This window comes from Agelaius phoeniceus, chromosome 10, assembly GCF_051311805.1.
Source record: "Agelaius phoeniceus isolate bAgePho1 chromosome 10, bAgePho1.hap1, whole genome shotgun sequence".
In the NCBI taxonomy this organism is placed as follows: domain Eukaryota; kingdom Metazoa; phylum Chordata; class Aves; order Passeriformes; family Icteridae; genus Agelaius; species Agelaius phoeniceus.
The window spans coordinates 15,501,186-15,521,688 of record NC_135274.1 but is presented as its reverse complement, the minus strand read 5'-3'; the positions used below and the strand labels follow the sequence as shown (position 1 = coordinate 15,521,688).

The following is a 20,503-nucleotide window of genomic DNA, read 5'->3' as shown; positions in this document are numbered from 1 at the left end:
GTCTCTGTGGTGAGTTAGGTTATTCTGGGCTATTCAAAGGCACAGCAGCTGTCCATACACACAGGCTACATCTATTTTGGAAAGAGTATGAATAGAAAGGGCCTTTCAACCTCATTACACAATGAAAATGAATCAGTGAGAGAAGCCTACTCGTGCACAAATGAACTGTCAACTTTATGCTGGAATTTCACTGTGTTTATAATACCATCTTTGCTGCCTGTTCAGTGGCAGTTTCTATTGCACTCTCGTGCCTGCCACAGCATGATTCTGTGACTGCCAAGCAGTGCTGACCACACTCACCTCCCTTTGCCCTGGGTGGGAGCACAGGCCAGTCCCCCCCCTGCAGGATCCCAGCCCAGGCCCCCCTAAGCAACAGGACCCTGCTGTGCCCAGGTAAAGCAGATATCTGGGTTTCCATGTATATGTTTGGGGTTTTTTCCATACCACAAGAATTGCCTTGGTGATTAAATTTCCAGGGCAAATCTTTGCAAACAGTTCAGATTTAAAGAAGGGGATGATACAGAAAGCAGAACTGTTGTTCAATGCTCCTCTGAATTAACCACGTCACTGGAAGACAGAAAGATGGCAAATCTTCCACTGCTCTCATCTTTTATATCAACCAGCTTGCTTGCCTGACTTCTGAAATGCAAGGCTTTAAATACTGCTTAGTTCAACTTACCCAGAGGACACTTTTCTCATTCGTTTTAGCACACTGTGCCAGCAGCAGTAAAGGAGATGGCTGTACGGGCTCAGCTGTGCATATTTCTTGGACCGGGACCTTGGCAGGGCACAATCATGAAATTCCTTTGCTGTCCCAAAGGAACTGCGCAGGCCACGTTATAAAAACAAATCCTAAAAATCCCTTTGCCCTAAAATTATTTCACTCAGAGCTCCACCTCCTTTGTTTCTCATCACGGTGAAGAAGTAGAACGGCAGCACCCCATTTTTCTCTCGAAAGGTTTCCTGCTGAGGGGTGCTCACTCACCGCTCGGCCGAGCGGGACCGGACCCACCCCGCGGCTGGAGGGACTCGAGGAGCTGCGGAAGGCTCCGGGAAAGTGGCAATGGCTCGTCCTCCTCGGGGACAGGATCGGATATTCCACTAAACCAGTGGCTTTCGAAACAATCTCGGGAGCGGAGCGTCCGGATGGGAGGGACGGTGGGAGGGAGAAGGCGGTGGCGGTGGGACGGGACGAGATGGAAGAGGAGAGGGATGGGGTAGCTCTCGGTCAGCGTCGCCCGTGAGCCCGACAGGATCGGAGCGAGCGCCATCTTCATCCTATTTATAGCGGGAGCAGCGGGCCGGGAGCTCGGCCACGGCAGCAGCGGGCGCCGGGGTGAGCGGAGCTCGGGGGATGCGAGCGGGCGTTTCCAGCAGGATGCGGCCCCTCCGGGCTCTGCCGGGCGGCCGGAGGAGCCGCAGGGCCCGGGCACGGCTCGGCACCGGGGCAGCCCCGGGCAGCCGCGTCCCGGCACCGGAGCGGGCCCGGAGCTCCCGGCGGAGCCCCGAGCGGAGCGGGGCCGGGAGGGGAGCACGGGCACGGCGGGCGGGCGGGCGGGGGCAGCCGGGCACGGCGGCAGCAGCCGGACCCCGGCCCGGCCCCGGGCGGATGCGCTGCCTGCGAGCGGGGCCGTTCGCTCCCTCGCCCTGCGCCGGCAGCGGCCCCGAGCCGGCTCCGGCCCAGCGGGGTCCCCGCTCCGGCAGCCGCTGCCCCCGGCGCCCGCCACTGACACCCTCCGTGCCTGCGCTCCCGCCAGCTGCCCCTGCACAGCCCTCGCCTGCCCGCTGCGCTCTGCCCTGCGCTCAGCCAGCCCAGCTGCGCCTGCACGGCCTGACTGCACCAGCCCGGCATGGCAGAAGGCAGGCGCGACCCCCAGCCCGGGGACCTGATCGAGATCGACCGGCCAGGTTACCAGCACTGGGCCCTCTACGTTGGGGATGGATATGTCATCAACGTCACACCTGTAGGTAAGGCTTGTGCCGCCTGGCAAGGTGCAGAGTGGATGTTGAGATGCCCCAGGAGCCCTGTCTCCCTCCATGTGCTGCTGCTGGTAGACTCTGTGTGTGTGGATGACCTGTCCAGGAGCAGAGGAAACCCATCTGAGGTTGTGGAGAGGCCAGAGATGGTCTGCCTGCCTGCCTTATCTCTTCCCTGACTTCCCCAGATGAAGGAGCCCCATCTCTGTTGGTGAGCACCACATCAGTATTCACTAAAAAGGCCAAGGTGAAGAAGCAGCTCCTGAAGGTGGTGGTGGAAAATCATAAATGGCGTGTCAACAACAAGTATGACCGCTCCCGCACTCCTTTCCCCGTGAAGGAGATCATCCGGCGTGCTGAGCAATGGATTGACAGGGAGGTGCCATATGATGTGCTTACCAGCAACTGTGAGCACTTTGTGACAATGCTCCGCTATGGAGAAGGAGTCTCAGACCAGGTGAGTGCCAGCGGTGAGCCCCGGGTGCCTCCCAGAGCAGCTCCTGGCTGCTGGCTGTGAGCCGGCGCTGAGACACAGCCTGCAGCCTGCAGGGGACAGCCGAGTGCCCGGCGTGGGCTCCAAAGCAGCGCTGCCTCCCCTGCAGGGTCCCTGTGCTCTGTCTGCACCTGGCAGTGCCCTCTCACTGAGTGCCACTTCCTGGGGGTACAAACCTGGGTGCTACCCCTTCTGTTTTTGGGGGCCCTAGGAGGTGGGCCTCTCTCTGATTTATTTACCGTGATTATCCCTGCCTGTTCTAGATTATCCTGCTGGGTGGGGACTAAACATATGTGCTCCTCATATTTCCAGCCTGTGTTTTACTTTCCCTTTTATAGGTCACAAAAGCAGTAATTGGTACTACAGCAGCTGTAGGAGGTATCATTCTTGCTGGTCTTGCCACCGTTGTTGTGAAGGGCTTGTTTGGGGACTCATCCAAGAGAGAGAAAAAGTACTACTGATGGGCTGTCAGGAAGAGCTCAGAGCAAGGCAGGGGGATCTCCTGGCCACAGCATTCACTGGTCAGCTTTTGATGTTCCTGCTATCAAGGCTTCCTAGCAACTCTGCCACCTTTGCTGTAATCATTAAATAATACTAATATAACAATAAACAATTAATATTTAATTAAATAAATTGTCAGAAATACAAACTTTAATTGCCAAAAAATCTTCTTTTATCTAACTTTGCATCCAAGTTCAACTGTTCAGCCTTGGTTTTTCCTGCTATATCATTAAGAAATAAAAAGTCAGGATTGGCACCATTTAAAGTGACCTCTGGCAGCATTAGCCTGGTTGCCATTTCTACTTTTATTTCCTTGCCTGTGATGATTTTTGTGGTAGTCTGGGCACATTTGCACTGGTGCAGGCTTTTCATCCCTTTTCATCAATTGGTTCCTGTAGGCTTTTTCTGTATATCTGTGATTTTAATCTCAACTTTCCAAAAAAGTCAAAAAAGTACTATTGAGGGTTTTCCAGCTGAGAGTCAATGTAGGTGGGAAAGCCCTGGCTGCAATGTCTGCAAAGGAGCAGGCAGGGCATGTGCAGTGTCTTGAATCTGTACTTGTGCTGCTTAAACTGAGAAACTCCTGGGAGGTCGGAGGAAGGGTCAGGTTTTATAAGCTATACCCTTCAGAGTTTCTCAGGAGTGCTCTGGTTTTGGCATGATGGTGTTTTGCATGGTTTTTCCCTGCCTACAAAGTGTTTACAAATGTACTGAGCCACACCATTTCCTTGTCACAAAGCTGATGTGTGCATTGTCTTGGAAGAAAACTCTTCAGGCTAAGAGTGATTTATTGTCCTTTACCTGGAGCATCTGCCTTGAGTGTTTGGAAGCAGGTTAGCTGCATCCCACCTGTGAGACACAGAGTCTGTGCTGCTTTTCTTACAGGCAACTGCCTGGACTGCAGGGACAGGTGAGAGCAGAAGAGCTGTGTGTGAGAGGCTGGCTGGTTTTGTCTGCTCTGAACAGGTTGTCCAGGTTTAACCCCAGCCAGCAGCAAAGCACCAGGCAGCCACTTGCTCACTCACTGCCCTGGCAGCCCCATCAGAGAGGGAATCAGAAGATTTGAAATTAAAAACTTGTGGCTTGAGGAAAAGTTGGTTTAGTAGGTAAACCAAAAGCTTTGCATGCAACAAAGCAAAACAAGGAATCAATTCATTGCTGTTTTAAACAGCAGTTTTTCAGTGTTTGAAATAGCCAAGGCAAAGTTTCCAGTTGTATTTTGTACTGCCCTTTGTTACTACATCTGAACAAAGTTCTTAGTTTTAACACAGGGAAACACCTTACAATCAAACTGAAACTGAAACTCCTTTCTGGATTCCTGGAAATGGAATCAAAACCTCTGCCATGGCTGAGCTATTGAGGTGGTCATACAGAACTTCTGAACTTTCCTGCTCTCAGAGCATTCTCTCTGCACACCCTGACAAGTGAGCACCGTGTGAGGGCAGCATATGGACCTCTCACATCTCTACTTCATCCTACAATAAAGAGAATTGGCATTATTTTATCTGGGGAATTGTCTTGCTGTTTGTGAAAGCTGCAACATTTCATAGAATGCAGAAGTTGGCAGTTGTACCAGGCATCTTTTGCAGTCAGGGTGATGTTGTTCATTGTGGGATGCCTTTCCTTGAGCCTGGTGGGTGCATTGACAGGATTTGGTGGAACACTGCCCAAACCATAAGGTGAGAGTGTGAGGAGGAGCAGCAAAATCCATCAGTTGCTACATTCTGCACTTCTAAGCCTTTCTAGGAAATGCTGGCAAGACCTGAGACCTGCTCAAGTTGCCATGGAGTAGAGTCAAGGCTGCTCTTTTCCCAACAGCTGAGAGAACTCTCATTGCCTGTGCTGTGGGGCACACCCAGCACAGGCACAGTGAGTCCCTAAAAAGAATGGAATTTATAGGACATTAAACATTCTGAATCTAGTGCACATCAGAGGATGAAAACCTGGGCTGATTCAGTACAAGACAGGGAAGCCCCAGCATTGTGCAGCCCTGAGCCTGGCTCAAGGGCTTCACCTGGTCCTCTTCACTCTGTTTGTAGGTGGGATAATGTAAATCTAATCCGTCAAGTTGTTGCTGCAAAGTTTTTGCATTTACACAAGGCCGTTTACACTGGCCATTTACATCCTCTCTGGGTTTGGTTGACTGGCACACAAGCCAGACTATAAACCTGATCCTGAAGCTGCTCTTTTACGAGATGATATCCTGCCACATGTACGGAAGCGGTGTCAGGGTTGTTTCCTGCCGTGGAACCGAAGCACCCCTTGAGGGCAGGGGCATCTGGCAGAGAAGAGGTGGCCCAGCTTCGATGGTGGCAGGACCAGAAGCGGTGGTTTTGGCAGCAACCACCGAGCTTTTTCATCCAGCGGTGGTTTTGGCAGCAACCTCGAGAGCAGAGCCTGGAGCAGGCGGCGGGTGTGCCCCGACGGGCTGGCTCCGGGCCAAAGCCGGCAGCGAGCCCTGCGGGTTACACCCACGCGCACGGTGCTCCCTATTTATAGCGGGTAGAGGGAACTTTGAGCCGGGCCACGGCAGCAGTGGGACAGATGCTGAGGTGAGCGGGGCTCGGGGGATGCGAGCGGGCGTTTCCAGCAGGATGCGGCCCCTCCGGGCTCTGCCGGGCGGCCGGAGGTGCCGCAGGGCCCGGGCACGGCTCGGCACCGGGGCAGCCCCGGGCAGCCGCGTCCCGGCCCCGGAGCGGGCCCGGAGCTCCCGGCGGAGCCCCGAGCGGAGCGGGGCCGGGAGGGGAGCACGGGCACGGCGGGCGGGCGGGCGGGGGCAGCCGGGCACGGCGGCAGCAGCCGGACCCCGGCCCGGCCCCGGGCGGATGCGCTGCCTGCGAGCGGGGCCGTTCGCTCCCTCGCCCTGCGCCGGCAGCGGCCCCGAGCCGGCTCCGGCCCAGCGGGGTCCCCGCTCCGGCAGCCGCTGCCCCCGGCGCCCGCCACTGACACCCTCCGTGCCTGCGCTCCCGCCAGCTGCCCCTGCACGGCCCTCGCCTGCCCGCTGCGCTCTGCCCTGCGCTCAGCCAGCCCAGCTGCGCCTGCACGGCCTGACTGCACCAGCCCGGCATGGGACAGGACAATTGCAAACCCCAGCCTGGAGACCTGATCGAGATCGACCGGCCACTTTACCAGCACTGGGCCCTCTACGTGGGGAATGGATATGTCATTCATGTGACAGGTAAGGCTTGTGCCGCCTGGCAAGGTGCAGAGCGGGTGATGGAATGCCCCAGGAGCCCTGTCTCCCTCCATGGGCTGTGGGTGGATGCTGTGTGTGTAGCTGTCCTTTCCAGGAGCAGGCAGAAACCCATCTAAAGTCCTGGAGGGGCCAGAGAGGGTCTGCCTGACTGCCTTATCTCCTCCTTGGGTTTCGCAGATGAAGAAGCCTCATCCATTTTGCTTAGCAGCTCATCAATACGTGCCACAAGAGCCAAGGTGAAGAAGCAGCTCCTGAAGGATGTGGTGAAAAATTGTAAATGGCGTGTCAACAACAAGTATGACCTGTTCCGCACTCCTTTCCCTGTGGAGGAGATCATCCAGCGTGCCGAGCTGTGCATTGACAGGGAGGTGCCATATGATGTGCTTACCAGCAACTGTGAGCACTTTGTGACAATGCTCCGCTACGGAGACGGAGTCTCAGACCAGGTGAGTGCCAGGGGTGAGCCCCGGGTGCCTCCCAGAGCAGCTCCTGGCTGCTGGCTGTGAGCCGGCGCTGGGACACAGCCTGCAGCCTGCAGGGGACAGCCGAGTGCCCGGCGTGGGCTCCAAAGCAGCGCTGCCTCCCCAGAGCCCCTGCCCCTGCAGGGTCCCTGTGCTCTGTCTGCACCTGGCAGTGCCCTCTCACTGAGTGCCACCTCCTGGGGGTACAAACCTGGGTGCTGCCCCTTCTGCTAATGGGGCACATGGCTCTCACTGATTTATTACCCTGAATATCCCTGCCTTTTCTAGATTATCATCCTAGAGCGTTGTAAATATAAATGCCCTTCATGTTTCCAAAACCTGTCTTGTTTTCCCTTTTATAGGCCAGAAAAGCAGCTGCTGGCAGTGCTCTAGCAGCTGTAGGAGGTATCATTCTTGCTGGAGCTGCTCTTGTTGGGATGGCATTGTCTGAGAGCACATCCAGGAGATAGTGCTACTGATGGGCTCTCAGGAAGGGCTCAGACCAAGTCAGGCAGAGTCCCTGGGCACAGCGGTCACTGGCCAGCTTTACAACACCTGCCATCAAGGATTCCTTGCAACTGTGCCAACCTTACTGTAAACAATAAACAATCCTTAATAAAATGTCTGCAATACAAAATCATATTGTCCTAAAATCCTCTTTTATCTGAATATAGTTTTGTGTGCAGGTTCAGCAGTACAGCCTTGCTTCTCCCTGCTATCCCATTGAGAAACAAAGTCAGTGATTTACAGGCATGCTCTAATTTTGGCATGATGGAGTTTTACTCACTTTTGCCCTGCCTATAAAGTGTACTTTTCCCAGGCTCTTCTGACTCCCTTTGGGAGCAGCAGACCCCCCAGTGTGGGGAGGTCTGACAGGAAAACCCAGTGGGGTCTCTCTCTATCAGCTGTTTGTTCCACTGTACCATTGAAGTTTTCTCCCATCACCCTGTAAGTGCAGTGGTTGCTGGCATTGGACCTGAATAAGCATGCCAGGAGATTTTTATGGTCCCTTCCAATCCAACCCATTCTAGGATTCTGCTCTTTCAGCTTCTAAAAAAACATTGAGGCTTAAAGAATTGCAAGGACAGCAAGGGGACTTTGCCTGCCAGAGCTGGGGCAAAGTCACTTCAGTGATCAAATGTTGATTCCAATGCATTCACAGTCCCAGCACCAGATCAATCTTCCCCCAGCCAGCAGGAAGGCAAAGCCAGGGTCCCTGCAGTGCTGGGGGTGAGGGATGTGAAGAATGAGCTGTGCAGCACCTATGCTTCATCTCCAGGTGTACTTGAGCCACACCATTTCCTTGTCACAAAGCTGATGTGTGCATTGTCTTGGAAGAAAACTCTTCAGGCTAAGTGTGCTTTATTGTCCTTTACCTGGAGCATCTGCCTTGAGTGTTTGGAAGCAGGTTAGCTGCATCCCACCTGTGAGACACAGAGTCTGTGCTGCTTTTCTTACAGGCAACTGCCTGGACTGCAGGGACAGGTGAGAGCAGAAGAGCTGTGTGTGAGAGGCTGGCTGGTTTTGTCTGCTCTGAACAGGTTGTCCAGGTTTAACCCCAGCCAGCAGCAAAGCACCAGGCAGCCACTTGCTCACTCACTGCCCTGGCAGCCCCATCAGGGAGGGAATCAGAAGAGTTGAAGTGAAAACTTTGAAGCTTGAGAAAAAGAAAAATAATTAATTCTTTGCTTTTGTTAAACATAAGTTTTTCAATGTTTGAAATCATCAAGCCGAGAATTCCTGTTGTTTTTCTGCTGTCCTTTGTTATTACATCCTTCCCAATATTTTTTTTAGTTTTAATACAGGAAAACATGATATAACCAAACTGAAACTGAAACTCCTTCTTGGATTCCTGGAAATGCAATCAAAAATTTTTTTGCAGCTATACCAGTCAGGTGGTTTTACAGCTGGCAATGAGTACAGTCAAGGCTGTTCTTTTCTCAGAAGTTGAAAAAAATGTATGTGCTCTGAGGCACAGCCAGGACTGATGCAGCCCCTCCCTAAATGGAGAGGCTTTTGCAGGGATGTCAGCCATGTGAATCTGGTTCACATCAGAAGATGAAACCTTGGGCTGAAGCCGCAGCATCGTGCAGCCCTGAGCCTGGCTCTAGGGTCTCACCTCACTCTCTTTACTGTGTTTGCAGGTGGGTTCACATAAATCTAATCTGTTACAGCCTAAATTGCTGCTAGTAAAGTCCAGGGTGAAGAAGCAAAAAAGACTTTTGCATAATATCCATAGATGTATAATTCAGTGAGATGTTCTGCTCTCAGACCCACACCCCCCCAAGGTCCAGCTCTCTCCCCCAGGGGCTTCCCAGCTGACCTTGGTCTCCAGGCAGTATCAAGGTGAGGCCCAATCAGGGAAAAGGGAGGGAGAGCCTCAGGAACACCTATGTTCAGGCATAGCAATAGAGGAAGCAGCCAATGAGGTGTGACTTAGGAGAAGCCCCTCCAGGGCCTTCACAACTCCCCATTTTTTACATTATTAAGAAAGCTTTTCTGAAAGATCAACTGAATTAACTCAAAATGACAAAAACAATCAAAAGCGCCTATAAGACAATTTTCAAAATGTAAACAGTTCTGAGTCCCCAATGTCCAAACAGACTTTTTGGAGTGTCCTAGAGCTGGCAGGAGGGATGCGGGGTTTTCTTAGCACGGTTCTTCAGGAAACTGAGTCAGGAGAAAGTTTCTTCAGCAGGGGCTTTTTCTCTGTCTCCTGTGGTAAAGTGGTCAGCTGTGATAGACTCTGCCCAAGGTAGTGTAGGTGGTGGTTTGCCTCTTGGAAACTCCAAATAGAAATCATTACTTTAAGAAAAAATGGTTACTTTAGGGAAACTTTCCTTTCTTTCCCTCCTAATCACGCTCCCTCTGGTATTACAAAGGAACTCTGGGGAAGGGGATTAGTGGAGGGAGACCATGGGAGAGGGGAAAGGGTGGTAGGAATTTGTGGGAACATAAAAAAGGGGTAATAGGACAATGGAAGGGAAAAGGAGAAAGTGGGAGGCGGGCAGGAAGGCCACAGGAATTGGGGAAGGGTATTAGAAAAAGTGGGACTTATCGGACTGGAAGGTTCTTTCATTATCGACATGGGCTTTTGGATGCAGGACAGCTCGCCCGTGTTCTGTGCTCTTCTTGCTTTTAGACTGTTGCTGGGGCTTGATGGCTGTTGGTTTTGGGTTCTATTTCTTTGGTAGGTGTGTGGAAGACTTCTATGATGTGGATAATATCTCACAGGTTTGTAGTCTGGTGCATGTTTACTACCTTGCACTGGAACTCCACCAGGTCCCATCACATCGGCTGCTTGGGGGCCTTTTCTTCCTTGTATTATATTAAATTCCACAATTTCTCCATCTCCTAGACTGTGGAGATATTTCTTGGGATTATTCTCTTTTATAGCAGACTGATGAACAAACACATCTTCTTTGTTATCATTCCAGGTTATGAAACCGGTTGTCTTTCTTGCATTGAGAAATTCTTCACCTCTTTGCAGGTCAGTGACACCTAAAATAACAGACCACAGAGCCACAGATCACTGGTCCTGTGTTTGCTTGGGATTATTTTGAGATATTCAGTGAATCACAGGAGTGACCTGAGTTTCAAATTTGCAGACAAATTTGAGTACAAGCCTATAATATTCTTGATAGACAAAAAAGAAAAGCCTGTGCTTATTGCAGCAAGAGGACAGAAGCCCTGGCTTGAGTATTAACATCAATTATCCTTAATAACAGTAATTTCCATGTCCACAGTGAGCTTTGCACTGCTAAGATTTAAAGCCTTTACAAGCTGGGTCAGTAACTCAATGCTGAATTTACAAGGCAGTAAGTTAGGAGGATATTTAGGAACTTGTGCAGCACAACACACTTGATGTGACACAGGCAATTACTGTGATCCTACATCTGCTCTGGATATTTTGACATATCAATATTACTTATGCACTAAATCTTCAGTAGATGCAAGTCAGCTAAGAGATACACAGCAGCTGAACTTCAGGCTGTGCATCTCTCTAGTTGCTGGGCTCTGTGCATCTTTAACTTACAAGCAATGAAAACTTGTTTGTAGAATTAACTAATGACATTTAATGAGCCCAAGGCTTGTTTGTGGGAGGAATCACATGCAGTTGCAGTGGGGCCAGTGGAAATCCTTTTAGGATTTCAGCTCCAACATAAGCTCTGATTAAAGTTTTGATTAAGGTCAAAACCACTATAAAGTTGCACTTTTTGTATGACTGTAGAAACTCCACATGAGTGTTTTGTCTGCAAATATTTCTGGTAGTACTTTCATTGTACATGTTGTACTGCTCCTCCCTGATCTTCTGTGAAACAATGGCTATTCTTCACAGCCCAGAAGAAAATGAGAATTGAGGTAGGATTGCAATTCCTTCCACAGGAAACCAGAAGAGGTCAGGAATGTGAGATATTTTCTGGGTCATTGATTACCCAAACTAATTCCATCCTGAACTTTGCATCTTTCTTGATAAAGTGAATTATTAATAACAGGTGACTGTTTTGTTTTTGACAAACTCACATTCTCTGTCTTCTAGCTGTGTAATCAGACCACTGATTTCAAATTTATGAACCATCGTCTCAACAACTGGCATCTCAGCATACTCCTCAGGAATCTTTATATCTCAGGTGTTTTTCTTTATATTTCACTTGTTTTCCAGTGTTTGTCCCAGCCTTTCTCTTAATAAACACATATTAATGCAATATTTCTAAATCTACAGTCCTGGAAAACTGGAAACTGAAATTTGATGAGTTACAGTGACATTGTCATGGGAACAGAGCAGCCTGTGAAACAAGACTGATTTCATTGTTGCCATAGCACAGTCTTCCTGGTGTTGTTACAAGAAATCCTGCTCCTTCTGCTTGGAAGAAGCTGGTTGGGTGTAGATTTTCAGCTGTCAGAACGCAGAGCTTCTCAAGGGCCTTTGAAGATGAAGACCATAGTGTGGTCTGATTATTTTTCAGCAAGCAACAACCAGAATCTCCCTCCCCTGCCTTAGACTCCAGTGTTTCCAATTCAAATTAAGAGAGCAAATGCAGGCAGCCCTAAGTCACTCAAAACCCTTTCAGATCCAGGGGATTTCCCTGAATGTCCTTATCCAAAACAACCAGTATGTGACAGGTCTCCATGCCTTCACATACAGCTCCCCAGGCAGAGGATGGAAACCTAGGGATTTTCTGAAACTTGAATATTGAAAGCATATTGTTGGTGGGACTGCTTTTAAGAGTGCCAAATAGTACTCAATGATTAATTCTCATGAGTTTATCTTGATGTGAAGTAACTGAGATGGGAGAACACTCTGGTGGGCTGTGACAGGAATCTTATTTAGCAACTGCTGTGTGAGAAGAAACCGCGCTATTGGAGAGGAAACAACTCACAACAGGGTTCTCAAAATATCCTGGAGGTGTGCCCTTGGAGAAGGGTTGTGAGGCTGCAGTGTGGAAAGGGAGTGCATCTGCTTGGGCTGGTGCTGCTCACTCACAGGGCTGGACAAGCACTGCTGGCCTGCTCCCAGTCATCCTGGAGCAGTTTGAAAGCCACAAGGAGCCCCAGCTTCACTTCCAGATGTAGATTTTATATTTGCATAGCCACAGGCACTTTGTCCCTCCCACCTTGGTGTTAAAAATGGGTAAGTTGATTAGACCCTTTTGACACTATGCCTCAGCATAACTCCGAGATTCATGCCCCAGACTCTTTCTGTGAAAGAAACTTCTTTCTGTTTCTTTCTTTTGTCTTTCAGCCCAGCCTTGAGATTTGTTCCCTCCTGGGCATGCAGTTCAGACTGAAGACACTCAAGGCTGAGCTGGGTGAAGACACTGTAATGTCATAATGGAAGTTAATTCCCCCCTAAGGAGCTGCTGGCTGACAAGGTGTGTCTGCCACACCACAACACGGCCCATCACCATTTAGTCTGGCCTGTTAAGGAGAACTTTAAATAGATGTATTTATGTTTGATCACCACTAGCATCCCCTGTTACTAGCACAGGCACAGTGAAATTAATCTGGAAGCAAGCAGCTCTATTACAAAGCACAATGAATCCAGGACCTGTTGTGCCTCTGGGCCATCAAAGCCTCTTCTGTTTCCAGCACATTATACCTTGTTCTCAGCCTGATCATAATTGGCTTATTAATTAACTAATACTTCAGAGACACAGTGAAGCTGCTAAACATCACATAAAACCAACAAATATTTATATCTTATTAAACATAAAATAGGATATTTTGTAAGTAGAATTAAATTCCTTTACTGCTCACAGTTTTAAGCTTAGCTGACAGCTAGTCTTACAATACATTTAAAAATGTGAACATTTAGGAAAGGGTAATTATGCAAATAGACTAATGAGATCCATGCACACAGCAGTAGCTCCTCCTCGTGTTCTTGGCAAGAGATTACCAGCACCTTCTGAGCTGGATGCACATTGGACACATCTACAAAAAGAGCTTTACATTGTGATGCCTTCCAGAGGATGGATTTAATTACATGAATTTATTCTGGCACACGGATCCAGTTTTGTTCTGCTGCTTATGTGAGACACTGCCTGCAAGGGTACCCTTGGTGAACATCCCTCTGGCACTGCTTGAGCTGCCTGCCCTTGGTGGTGGTGCCCTGTGAGCCTGTTCAACATGCACCTCCTCAGTGGGGCCTCACCAGAGCACTGCAGGAGGGCCAAGAAGAGATTGTACTACGTGCCTGCAGTCTGGTCCCACTGGAGGAGTTCTTTATTGGTTGACACTTATTAATTTCATCTCATTAATTTGCATCAGATAGTAATTTCCTCTCTGCTTTCTTAAGAAGTATTGGAAATGTGATTATTCTCCTCTTGCAATGAATTTCTTCTTTCATTCATTATGGCATAATTATCTCTGTGGTGTTGAAGTATCTGGTGTACTAATAACTACTAATGATCCCGGGAGTTGATATGGGGTGTATGATTTGTCCTGGCCACTGGAAAAGATTAACACTTTGAGCTTGGCATCACATGCACTGAAGTGCTGAAGTCTGTTATTGTATTTTGCAATGCGAATTAAATAGTACAATGTTTAATATAATCAACTTTCATGTTTATATGGTTTTTCTTATTATTTCAATGATCTTTAGGCTTGGAATTGAGATCTAGCCTGCCAGGGTTTAGGAAAGTCCCTAAAGACATGTGACCTTTGCAGCTCTGATCTGTGGTCTCATGGATTTTGCAGAAGGTAGGTGGTATTTGACGAGCACCAAAATCAGCAAGACTTAATTTCAACAGAAGGAGCATTATCCTAACATTTACAAGATGAAAGGTTTATTGACTAGATTAAGAATATTTATTAACTGTGCTGAGAATGACATAATTGAACAGCCCTGTGCACATTCTCCTAATGCCCTCAGGGTAATTAAAAGCACTCAGGCTGCTGCTGAGTTCTGTTTGCCTTGAATTAGCAGCCTCCTTTGTGGCTACACCTGCCACAGCAGTGCCCAGGTGTCTTCCTTAGAGGGAAGGAGCTGAGTAGGAAGCAGTGACACCCATCACACTCTGCCTCCCCAAAAACACTTGGGTAGCTCTCTTGAGAAAAAGGTTGACAAGGAAGGAGAAGAAATGACAAGGTAGTTAACTGTAGAGATCCAGAACCACCCCAGGCTGGGACATGGCAGAGAGAAGAGCAGCTCCTTTCCTTCTCTTGCCTCCTCCCATCCATGGTACAATAGGTTCTGTACATTATGTATGAGGAGGTTGGGAACATTTTGTCCCTGAACCAAGTTTATGCCTTGCCATGTCTTGATGTTTAGGGCCAACACTGGCCTCCCTGCTCTGAGTGCTTGAGCTGAACTGCTGCAACAGCAGAATCCAAAAACTAAAGAAATACATATTCTGTCAAGTAACTCCATTTACTTATGTATACATTTTCACTTTCTACTCCTAAGAGTACATAACTGCTACTTGTTTTTAATGTGGATAAGAAAGTCATATTACACCTTGACAGTGTCCAAAAGCTTAAGACAACTGTGAATTACTCAAGTCACAGTTTTTCTCCCTTCTGCTGCAAACTACACTAATAAATAGTAAATAATTTGCTGTCAGAGCAGATAGAGACACCTCCCTTTCAGAGAACCCTTGCATTTCTATCTACTGTGCTGCTCCTGAGAACATCCCTTCATTCACAGTGCAGCTTCCATCAATCAGGACAGCATCACAGGGGAGACAGAACATTTTTCCACCTAAAAGAAATGTGTCTCCAGGGAGTAAGTAACAAGATTCCTGTAGACCATACATACAAAAATGAACTTTACTTATGCACAAGTTTTGGGCAGGTAAAGTCTCAAGACATACACAGTATCAGCAGCCTTCTCCACTGTATTATTTTAAACCAGTGCTTCTTAGAAATAATACTGGCTGAAAAACAACAGCTCAAAGATCAGCCCTTTAAACCTCTCTCTCCAAGTGAGCATGGGTGAGGAACTGAGGCTAGGAAAGAAAGCACATACCTAGATGGGAGCCATGTGTCTAGACTCCTTAAAAACCACTTGCAAACTGCTTGACAAGATTTTTGTGTAATCAGCCTATAGCAGAGCCAGGAAGCAGGAAGCAGGTCTTGGAAGGCCAGAATTGTTATCCAGTTGTTTGTCTGTGAAATTAAATTTCCAAGCTGTTCTAGACTCTTAACACAAATTACCGGTTTCCACTGTATAATGACAGATGCTGCAGATACAGATGCATCATTACTGCATCATACAGGCTGTAACCACACTTCTTGCTGCCTTGCCCACCTCACCTCCCTCTGCCCCATTCCTCCTTTGGTGTGCAATTCCAGATACATTTCAACATGTTAGTTCATTATACAGGGTGGTGAGGAAAACAAGATGCAGGTGACGCTCCTCTCTTGGTGCAGATGGTAACCTGAACTTTGTTATGCTCCTCAGCGAGGTGGTGCAGCTTGGGAGGCTGCTGTGGATGGGAAAGTGACTGCAGCAAGACACCAGTAGTCAACAAGAAACAGAAAGTTATAGTTCTGTGCTAACAGCAAAAAAACTGAACTCAGAGTTACTCAGGGAGGTGCTACATCACTCAATAAAAGTCTGGATGTGAGTTCATTGAGTTAACATAGAACAAGCTGTGGTGGGAACATGGATCCAGTTTTCTGTTTGATTCCAATTCATGCCCCTGTATCTTCCTTGGCCTTCAAGGAGCAATTCCTGCTTCATGCCAGAGTCAGCACACTTAAATGCAGCCTTGCTGTCTGCAGTCCCTTAGTAGAAGGTTTATTTGTGCTCAACAGTTGCAGGATATCAACAGAACCACCAAGCTGTAAAGACTATCATTACAAAACTGCCTGCAAGAAGAAATACAGAAATTCTAATTTAGCTGGGTGTCTGAGCTTTGGCAGTTATTGCAATTTAATTCATACAGCTGGATCTCCTGAGGTAATGATGAAGTTAATTGTCATTGCAAGTCCATTAGACAGAATGCCTTATCTTGATTTAAAAATTGCAATTGCACAATGATGGATGTGAGTACTCTAAGTACAGAGGTACACTGACATCTCTGAGCACTTGTTCAGCATGGGAATGCTACTCATCCTACAGATACTGGAGATACAAAAATGTGATGTGCAGCCAACACACCTGTGCCGGTAAAAGCCTCAGCTTTTCACATGGACTTTGCCAAGATCAGTGAGAGGCAGCAATAAAAGTTCTCCTGGGCAGCACTCCACAGACAGCACTTCAGCTTCCCAAGGAACGTCTCAAAAGGCTGAATCTTGCCCTTGCTCAGTAATTCAGCTCAGAAACAATGACTTTAGCAGTGAATTTGGAGGCAACATAAGTTGTGCCTGGCTCTAAGCAGCACGTGATCTTGACAAACAGGTCAGTGCACCTCAGAGCTGCCATCCCTTCACTCCCTCCACCACCTCTAATCACACCATGCCATCTTCAGCAATTGCAACTCTCAGTGTTGACCTCTAAGCCTTATGTCTTCCTAAAGATTAATAAAACATATCAGGAGTCAGGAATCCCCTTGCCTGGCTGGTGATGCTGTGCCAGGGGCACCTCAGGACAGGGTTGTTCCTCCTGGCTAGGGAACAGCTTATCAGCTCACACATGTCTGTAGCTAGAAAATGTTGGCAGACAATTCTCTTTGGCAGCAACTATGTTGAACGTCAGACTTTGTCATGACTGTAAGTCCTGCCTGTAAGTCGTGTGATTTCCCAGCAGAGCCATCTAACAGAGGCAGCATTTCTGATGATACAGAACTGCTACTCAGGACACAGTACACAAATATGGGGGAGGGAGAAGACTGAGTTAGCATAAAAATCTTTGATCTTTTATGATTTAAGAAAGTCACTGTGGATATGATATTTATTTGGAAGAAAGAAAACCTGATGGTCTGTGAGGTCAGCAGTAATCAGCCTTAGACTACTGCTAAAATAATGGTTTGATTTCCTTGTACTTGCATACTTTTAGCTGCTCTACATTCTGTCAGCCTTATGACAACAGTCATCACTCACTTTTATGTTTTATGTTAAAACAGGCCACAAGCCCCACGGATATCTGAGAGCATAATTTTTATTACTGTGGAACTTAAATAACAGCAAAACATTTAAATGTTTTTTTTTTTTTTGAGATTTACTCACCATTCAGATTCTCTGAACTAGTGACAGACTATTCTGGAGAGCTAGTGGAACTAAAATAGCCATTGAAAGTGTTTTCTGCATAAGGATTGGAACTTAAATGAATTATTCATCTGACAAATTTGGTCCCTCACTGAAAATTTAATGCATTCTTCAACATTCACTAGAACAAAGAGAAAGACACTAAATCAGGGCGCCAGCCCTTGGACATTGAAGTTGTATCTGGACTCAACTACCACAAGCTTATGAGGACCAGTCTGCCTCCAGGCACTACCATTAGTATTTCAAACATGAGGTTTCAGCCGTGGATGAAAATGCAAAGTTTAAATTAAATAAATTTTTCAGAGTGCCACACTGGAGTTCTCTTCAAAACCTCTCTCCAGAGGGCACTGAAAGGTTGGTAACATCAAATCTAGCCCTTTTCAAGAGCCCTGGAATTTTCATGAATTTTGTAGGGTTTCAAAAATACTTCAGTAAAAGTTCAGGAACATACTGGTCTAGAGTCCCAGCATTCATAGGTGTCTCCCATTTTAAGGACACTCATGTGGCATCCATAGCCCAGTAAAGTGAACACAGATGGCATGACAATATCCTGCATACAGAAACTAGTGCCTGGTATTTCTATATGCACACTCAGCAAGTAAGTATCCATAACTACTTCCCCTCTTATCCACAAGATGTATTTGTTTTGTCCTCTCTAGAGGAAGATCAGTCCTGCGGTATTTCCTTATTTATTCAGGAAAACACATCCCATGTCTATGTCGTGGGAGAAAAGGAAGTTATGAGGTGAAAAAGAAATTAAAAATATCAATTTTGCAAATATTTCCCTCCGTGCTTTGCTGTTGAGGCCGCAAGCAATCCCAGCAGCAGCATTTCTCTGGTGATTTTTAGTTTCTGGACTACTAAACCAAGGCTGTCAAAGAGGAACAAGTGTGCCTTAGCTGGACTAAAATAAAGATCATTAGCAAGAGCCTCCATGAAAGGGCAGTTGTGATTTGCCTGTGGTTCCAGCAGCTGCAAAAAGCACAAGCATTCCAGGTCTGTGTTGCTGCTCAGTCAGGATGAAAGATGTCCCTGTTCACAGGAAAAGTTCTGTCAGGAATGAGGGCCTACAGCAGAGGAGAAGGACATCAGTCTTTGGCAGTACTGCTCTCCAGGAAGAGACTCAGTCACCATAAGGGAAATATTTAGCTGTTACAAGCATGCAGCACCTCCTTAGCTTCCTATCATTCCCTGCAACCTTCTGCCAGGAATGTGTGCTAATAGCCAAAAAAGAGGTTCACCAGCTCTCCACCATGGATTATGTCTATGAAGTATCAGCCACCCCATCCCAAAGCACCCAGGTGAAATCTTCATAACTGTCCCCCCAAGTGCTGGCCTGACTCACTGACCTCTTTGAAAAGGAGCAGAGGTGATCACAGTGCTTAGAGTGGCAGAGGTTAAACATTACCTGGCTCTCTTGCAGGTAAGGCTGTATTTCAGCTGCAGGCAAGCAGTTCTTTATCTCCTCAACCCAACAATTACCACAGGCTTACCAAGACTTGATGATTTTATAGCGTCAGTGATATCTAAACATAAATCCCATGCCTTGCTGCAGATGCTACTGCAATGCTACTGCTGCTGTCACTGTATCACATGCAGCAACATATTAGTTTTGTCAGGGAGTTTGTAACAGGACAGTGAACTTTGTCTTCAGAAAATGTTACTGTACCTAAAAGACAGGATGTCAGGAGTACCTCACTAAAGCTGCTCTTTGGTGCCTCCAGCTGTAAGGAACGCAGAGAGCATCTAGCCTTCCCCTTCCAGAGGCTTTTGCTGTGAACTGGGAACCCATGAAAACCTGGGAGACATTTCGAGGAATTATTATGAAATATTTCTAGTTTGTGTCAAGTTGTGTGGCTTTGTGTGACAGGCATTTACAATTAGGTAAACTACTGTGGGTAGGAAGGTATTTACTCCAGTTGCTTATGTCAAACTTGTCAAAAATAGATGACAAAATTGCTTTGAGTCAAATAAATTTTTTTTCAAGTTGAAGTATTGTTTGTTTAAGTTTGTTGGGTATTTTATTTTTATTCTTAGCTATTATTTCTTTGTTTTCTTAGTTATTTTTAGGTTCAGGCTAGATTATTTTCAGACTCTACTCTGGTGCAGGTATGTTGACTCAAAACAATTAATGATTTCTTTGGATTTTCTCTCTGTTCCCCAAGCTGATTTTTAAATCTAAAACCCAAATAAGTCTTTCCCAATTGATTCCCAGCTTGCCTCTTTCCTGGCTTTTTGTGGCAGCACATGAGTGCTTTAGCATACAATGGTGGGAAAATACAGTCTCCAGTAATAAAGTGCTTCTCAGCCCCACCCAGTAAAAACATGGGTTAGCTCCAAGAGTGGAAAACAAGCTGTGAAGTCAACTCTAAAGGCACAGCTCCTCTGCACACCTTATCCAAGGAAGGAAGAGTTCCTCTTGGTCCAAAGCCCTACTGATTGACTATCTTGTTGTTTTATCCAGCTGGGGACCAAAATTGCAAAATGCAGTGAGGAGAAAGGCAGATTAACATCAGTGGGCTAAGAGAGTATGTGCAGGTAGAAGCTACTTTTTTTCTTAGTAGGTAATACTTGCAGGAATGTGCAGTATTGTTGCATTTATGTATGGCAAATACAGCACAGCAAAGTGAGCAAAACTCTATATCAAAGGTTAACAGATGAGGGATATGAGCTGATGATTGAATTGCATCTACAATTACGGAGAAACCAGAGACTAAACCTCAGATGGTTCAACTTAAAAGCATGCCACAGATTTTTTAAAAAATTATTTTGAGGCCTAGCTGGCTCCACATCTTTTATTTCAAGCCTTAGGTCCTTGAGGTTAATAAGCTCTTCAATATTTGCTTCTTCTGGTGCTGGTAAAACTGATGCCAGGAGGCAGCCAGCTGTGCAGAACCTGCCCTGGTAAAGAAAGCTCACCCCACAAGGGACAGCATGTCCTTGAAGGATCATAATTTGTAATTAATACATTCCATTCTACAGTTTAATGGACATCCTGAAAAAATACCTCCTGCCAAAAAAAAAAAAAATGAAATCATTCTGCTTTGCAGGTCAACAATTTTTTACCCATAAAATGCAAATATCACTTGCTAAAAACTAAGAGTGCAAACAGGTTTCCTGGTACCAGTGAGCTAGCAAGAGAGTGCTTCTTGCTCCCATCATGGGAAAAGCACAACGGTGCTGGGAGTGGACACTTCCAGAAAGCTTTGGCTGTTTGTAGCTCCT

General features: G+C 47.1%; 2 protein-coding genes across 2 annotated transcripts; both read left to right on the top strand.

The window, feature by feature from the left end:
- Positions 1–1,169: 1,169 nt before the first annotated feature.
- Positions 1,170–3,125, top strand: LOC129124265 (phospholipase A and acyltransferase 1-like). Its single transcript, XM_054639143.2, has 4 exons — positions 1,170–1,336; positions 1,758–1,968; positions 2,166–2,434; positions 2,809–3,125. The coding sequence occupies exons 2-4, from the start codon at positions 1,851–1,853 to the stop codon at positions 2,929–2,931; spliced, it is 510 nt and encodes a 169-aa protein (XP_054495118.1). The 5' UTR covers positions 1,170–1,336; positions 1,758–1,850; the 3' UTR covers positions 2,932–3,125.
- Positions 3,126–3,324: 199 nt separating this feature from the next.
- Positions 3,325–13,681, top strand: LOC129124590 (phospholipase A and acyltransferase 1-like). The gene is made up of 4 exons (XM_054639637.2): positions 3,325–5,523; positions 5,945–6,149; positions 6,345–6,613; positions 6,991–13,681. The coding sequence occupies exons 2-4, from the start codon at positions 6,038–6,040 to the stop codon at positions 7,096–7,098; spliced, it is 489 nt and encodes a 162-aa protein (XP_054495612.2). The 5' UTR covers positions 3,325–5,523; positions 5,945–6,037; the 3' UTR covers positions 7,099–13,681.
- The last annotated feature ends 6,822 nt before the right edge of the window (positions 13,682–20,503 follow it).

What these genes read in the sequence shown, in the direction of transcription:
- LOC129124265 (XM_054639143.2), top strand. Translation starts at nt 1,851, where the DNA reads ATGGCAGAAGGCAGGCGCGACCCCCAGCCCGGGGACCTGATCGAGATC. An exon ending in CATCAACGTCACACCTGTAG is followed by an intron (nt 1,969 to 2,165) that starts GTAAGGCTTGTG and finishes TGACTTCCCCAG; the next exon opens with ATGAAGGAGCCCCATCTCTG. An exon ending in GAGAAGGAGTCTCAGACCAG is followed by an intron (nt 2,435 to 2,808) that starts GTGAGTGCCAGC and finishes TCCCTTTTATAG; the next exon opens with GTCACAAAAGCAGTAATTGG.
- LOC129124590 (XM_054639637.2), top strand. Translation starts at nt 6,038, where the DNA reads ATGGGACAGGACAATTGCAAACCCCAGCCTGGAGACCTGATCGAGATC. An exon ending in ATATGTCATTCATGTGACAG is followed by an intron (nt 6,150 to 6,344) that starts GTAAGGCTTGTG and finishes TGGGTTTCGCAG; the next exon opens with ATGAAGAAGCCTCATCCATT. An exon ending in GAGACGGAGTCTCAGACCAG is followed by an intron (nt 6,614 to 6,990) that starts GTGAGTGCCAGG and finishes TCCCTTTTATAG; the next exon opens with GCCAGAAAAGCAGCTGCTGG.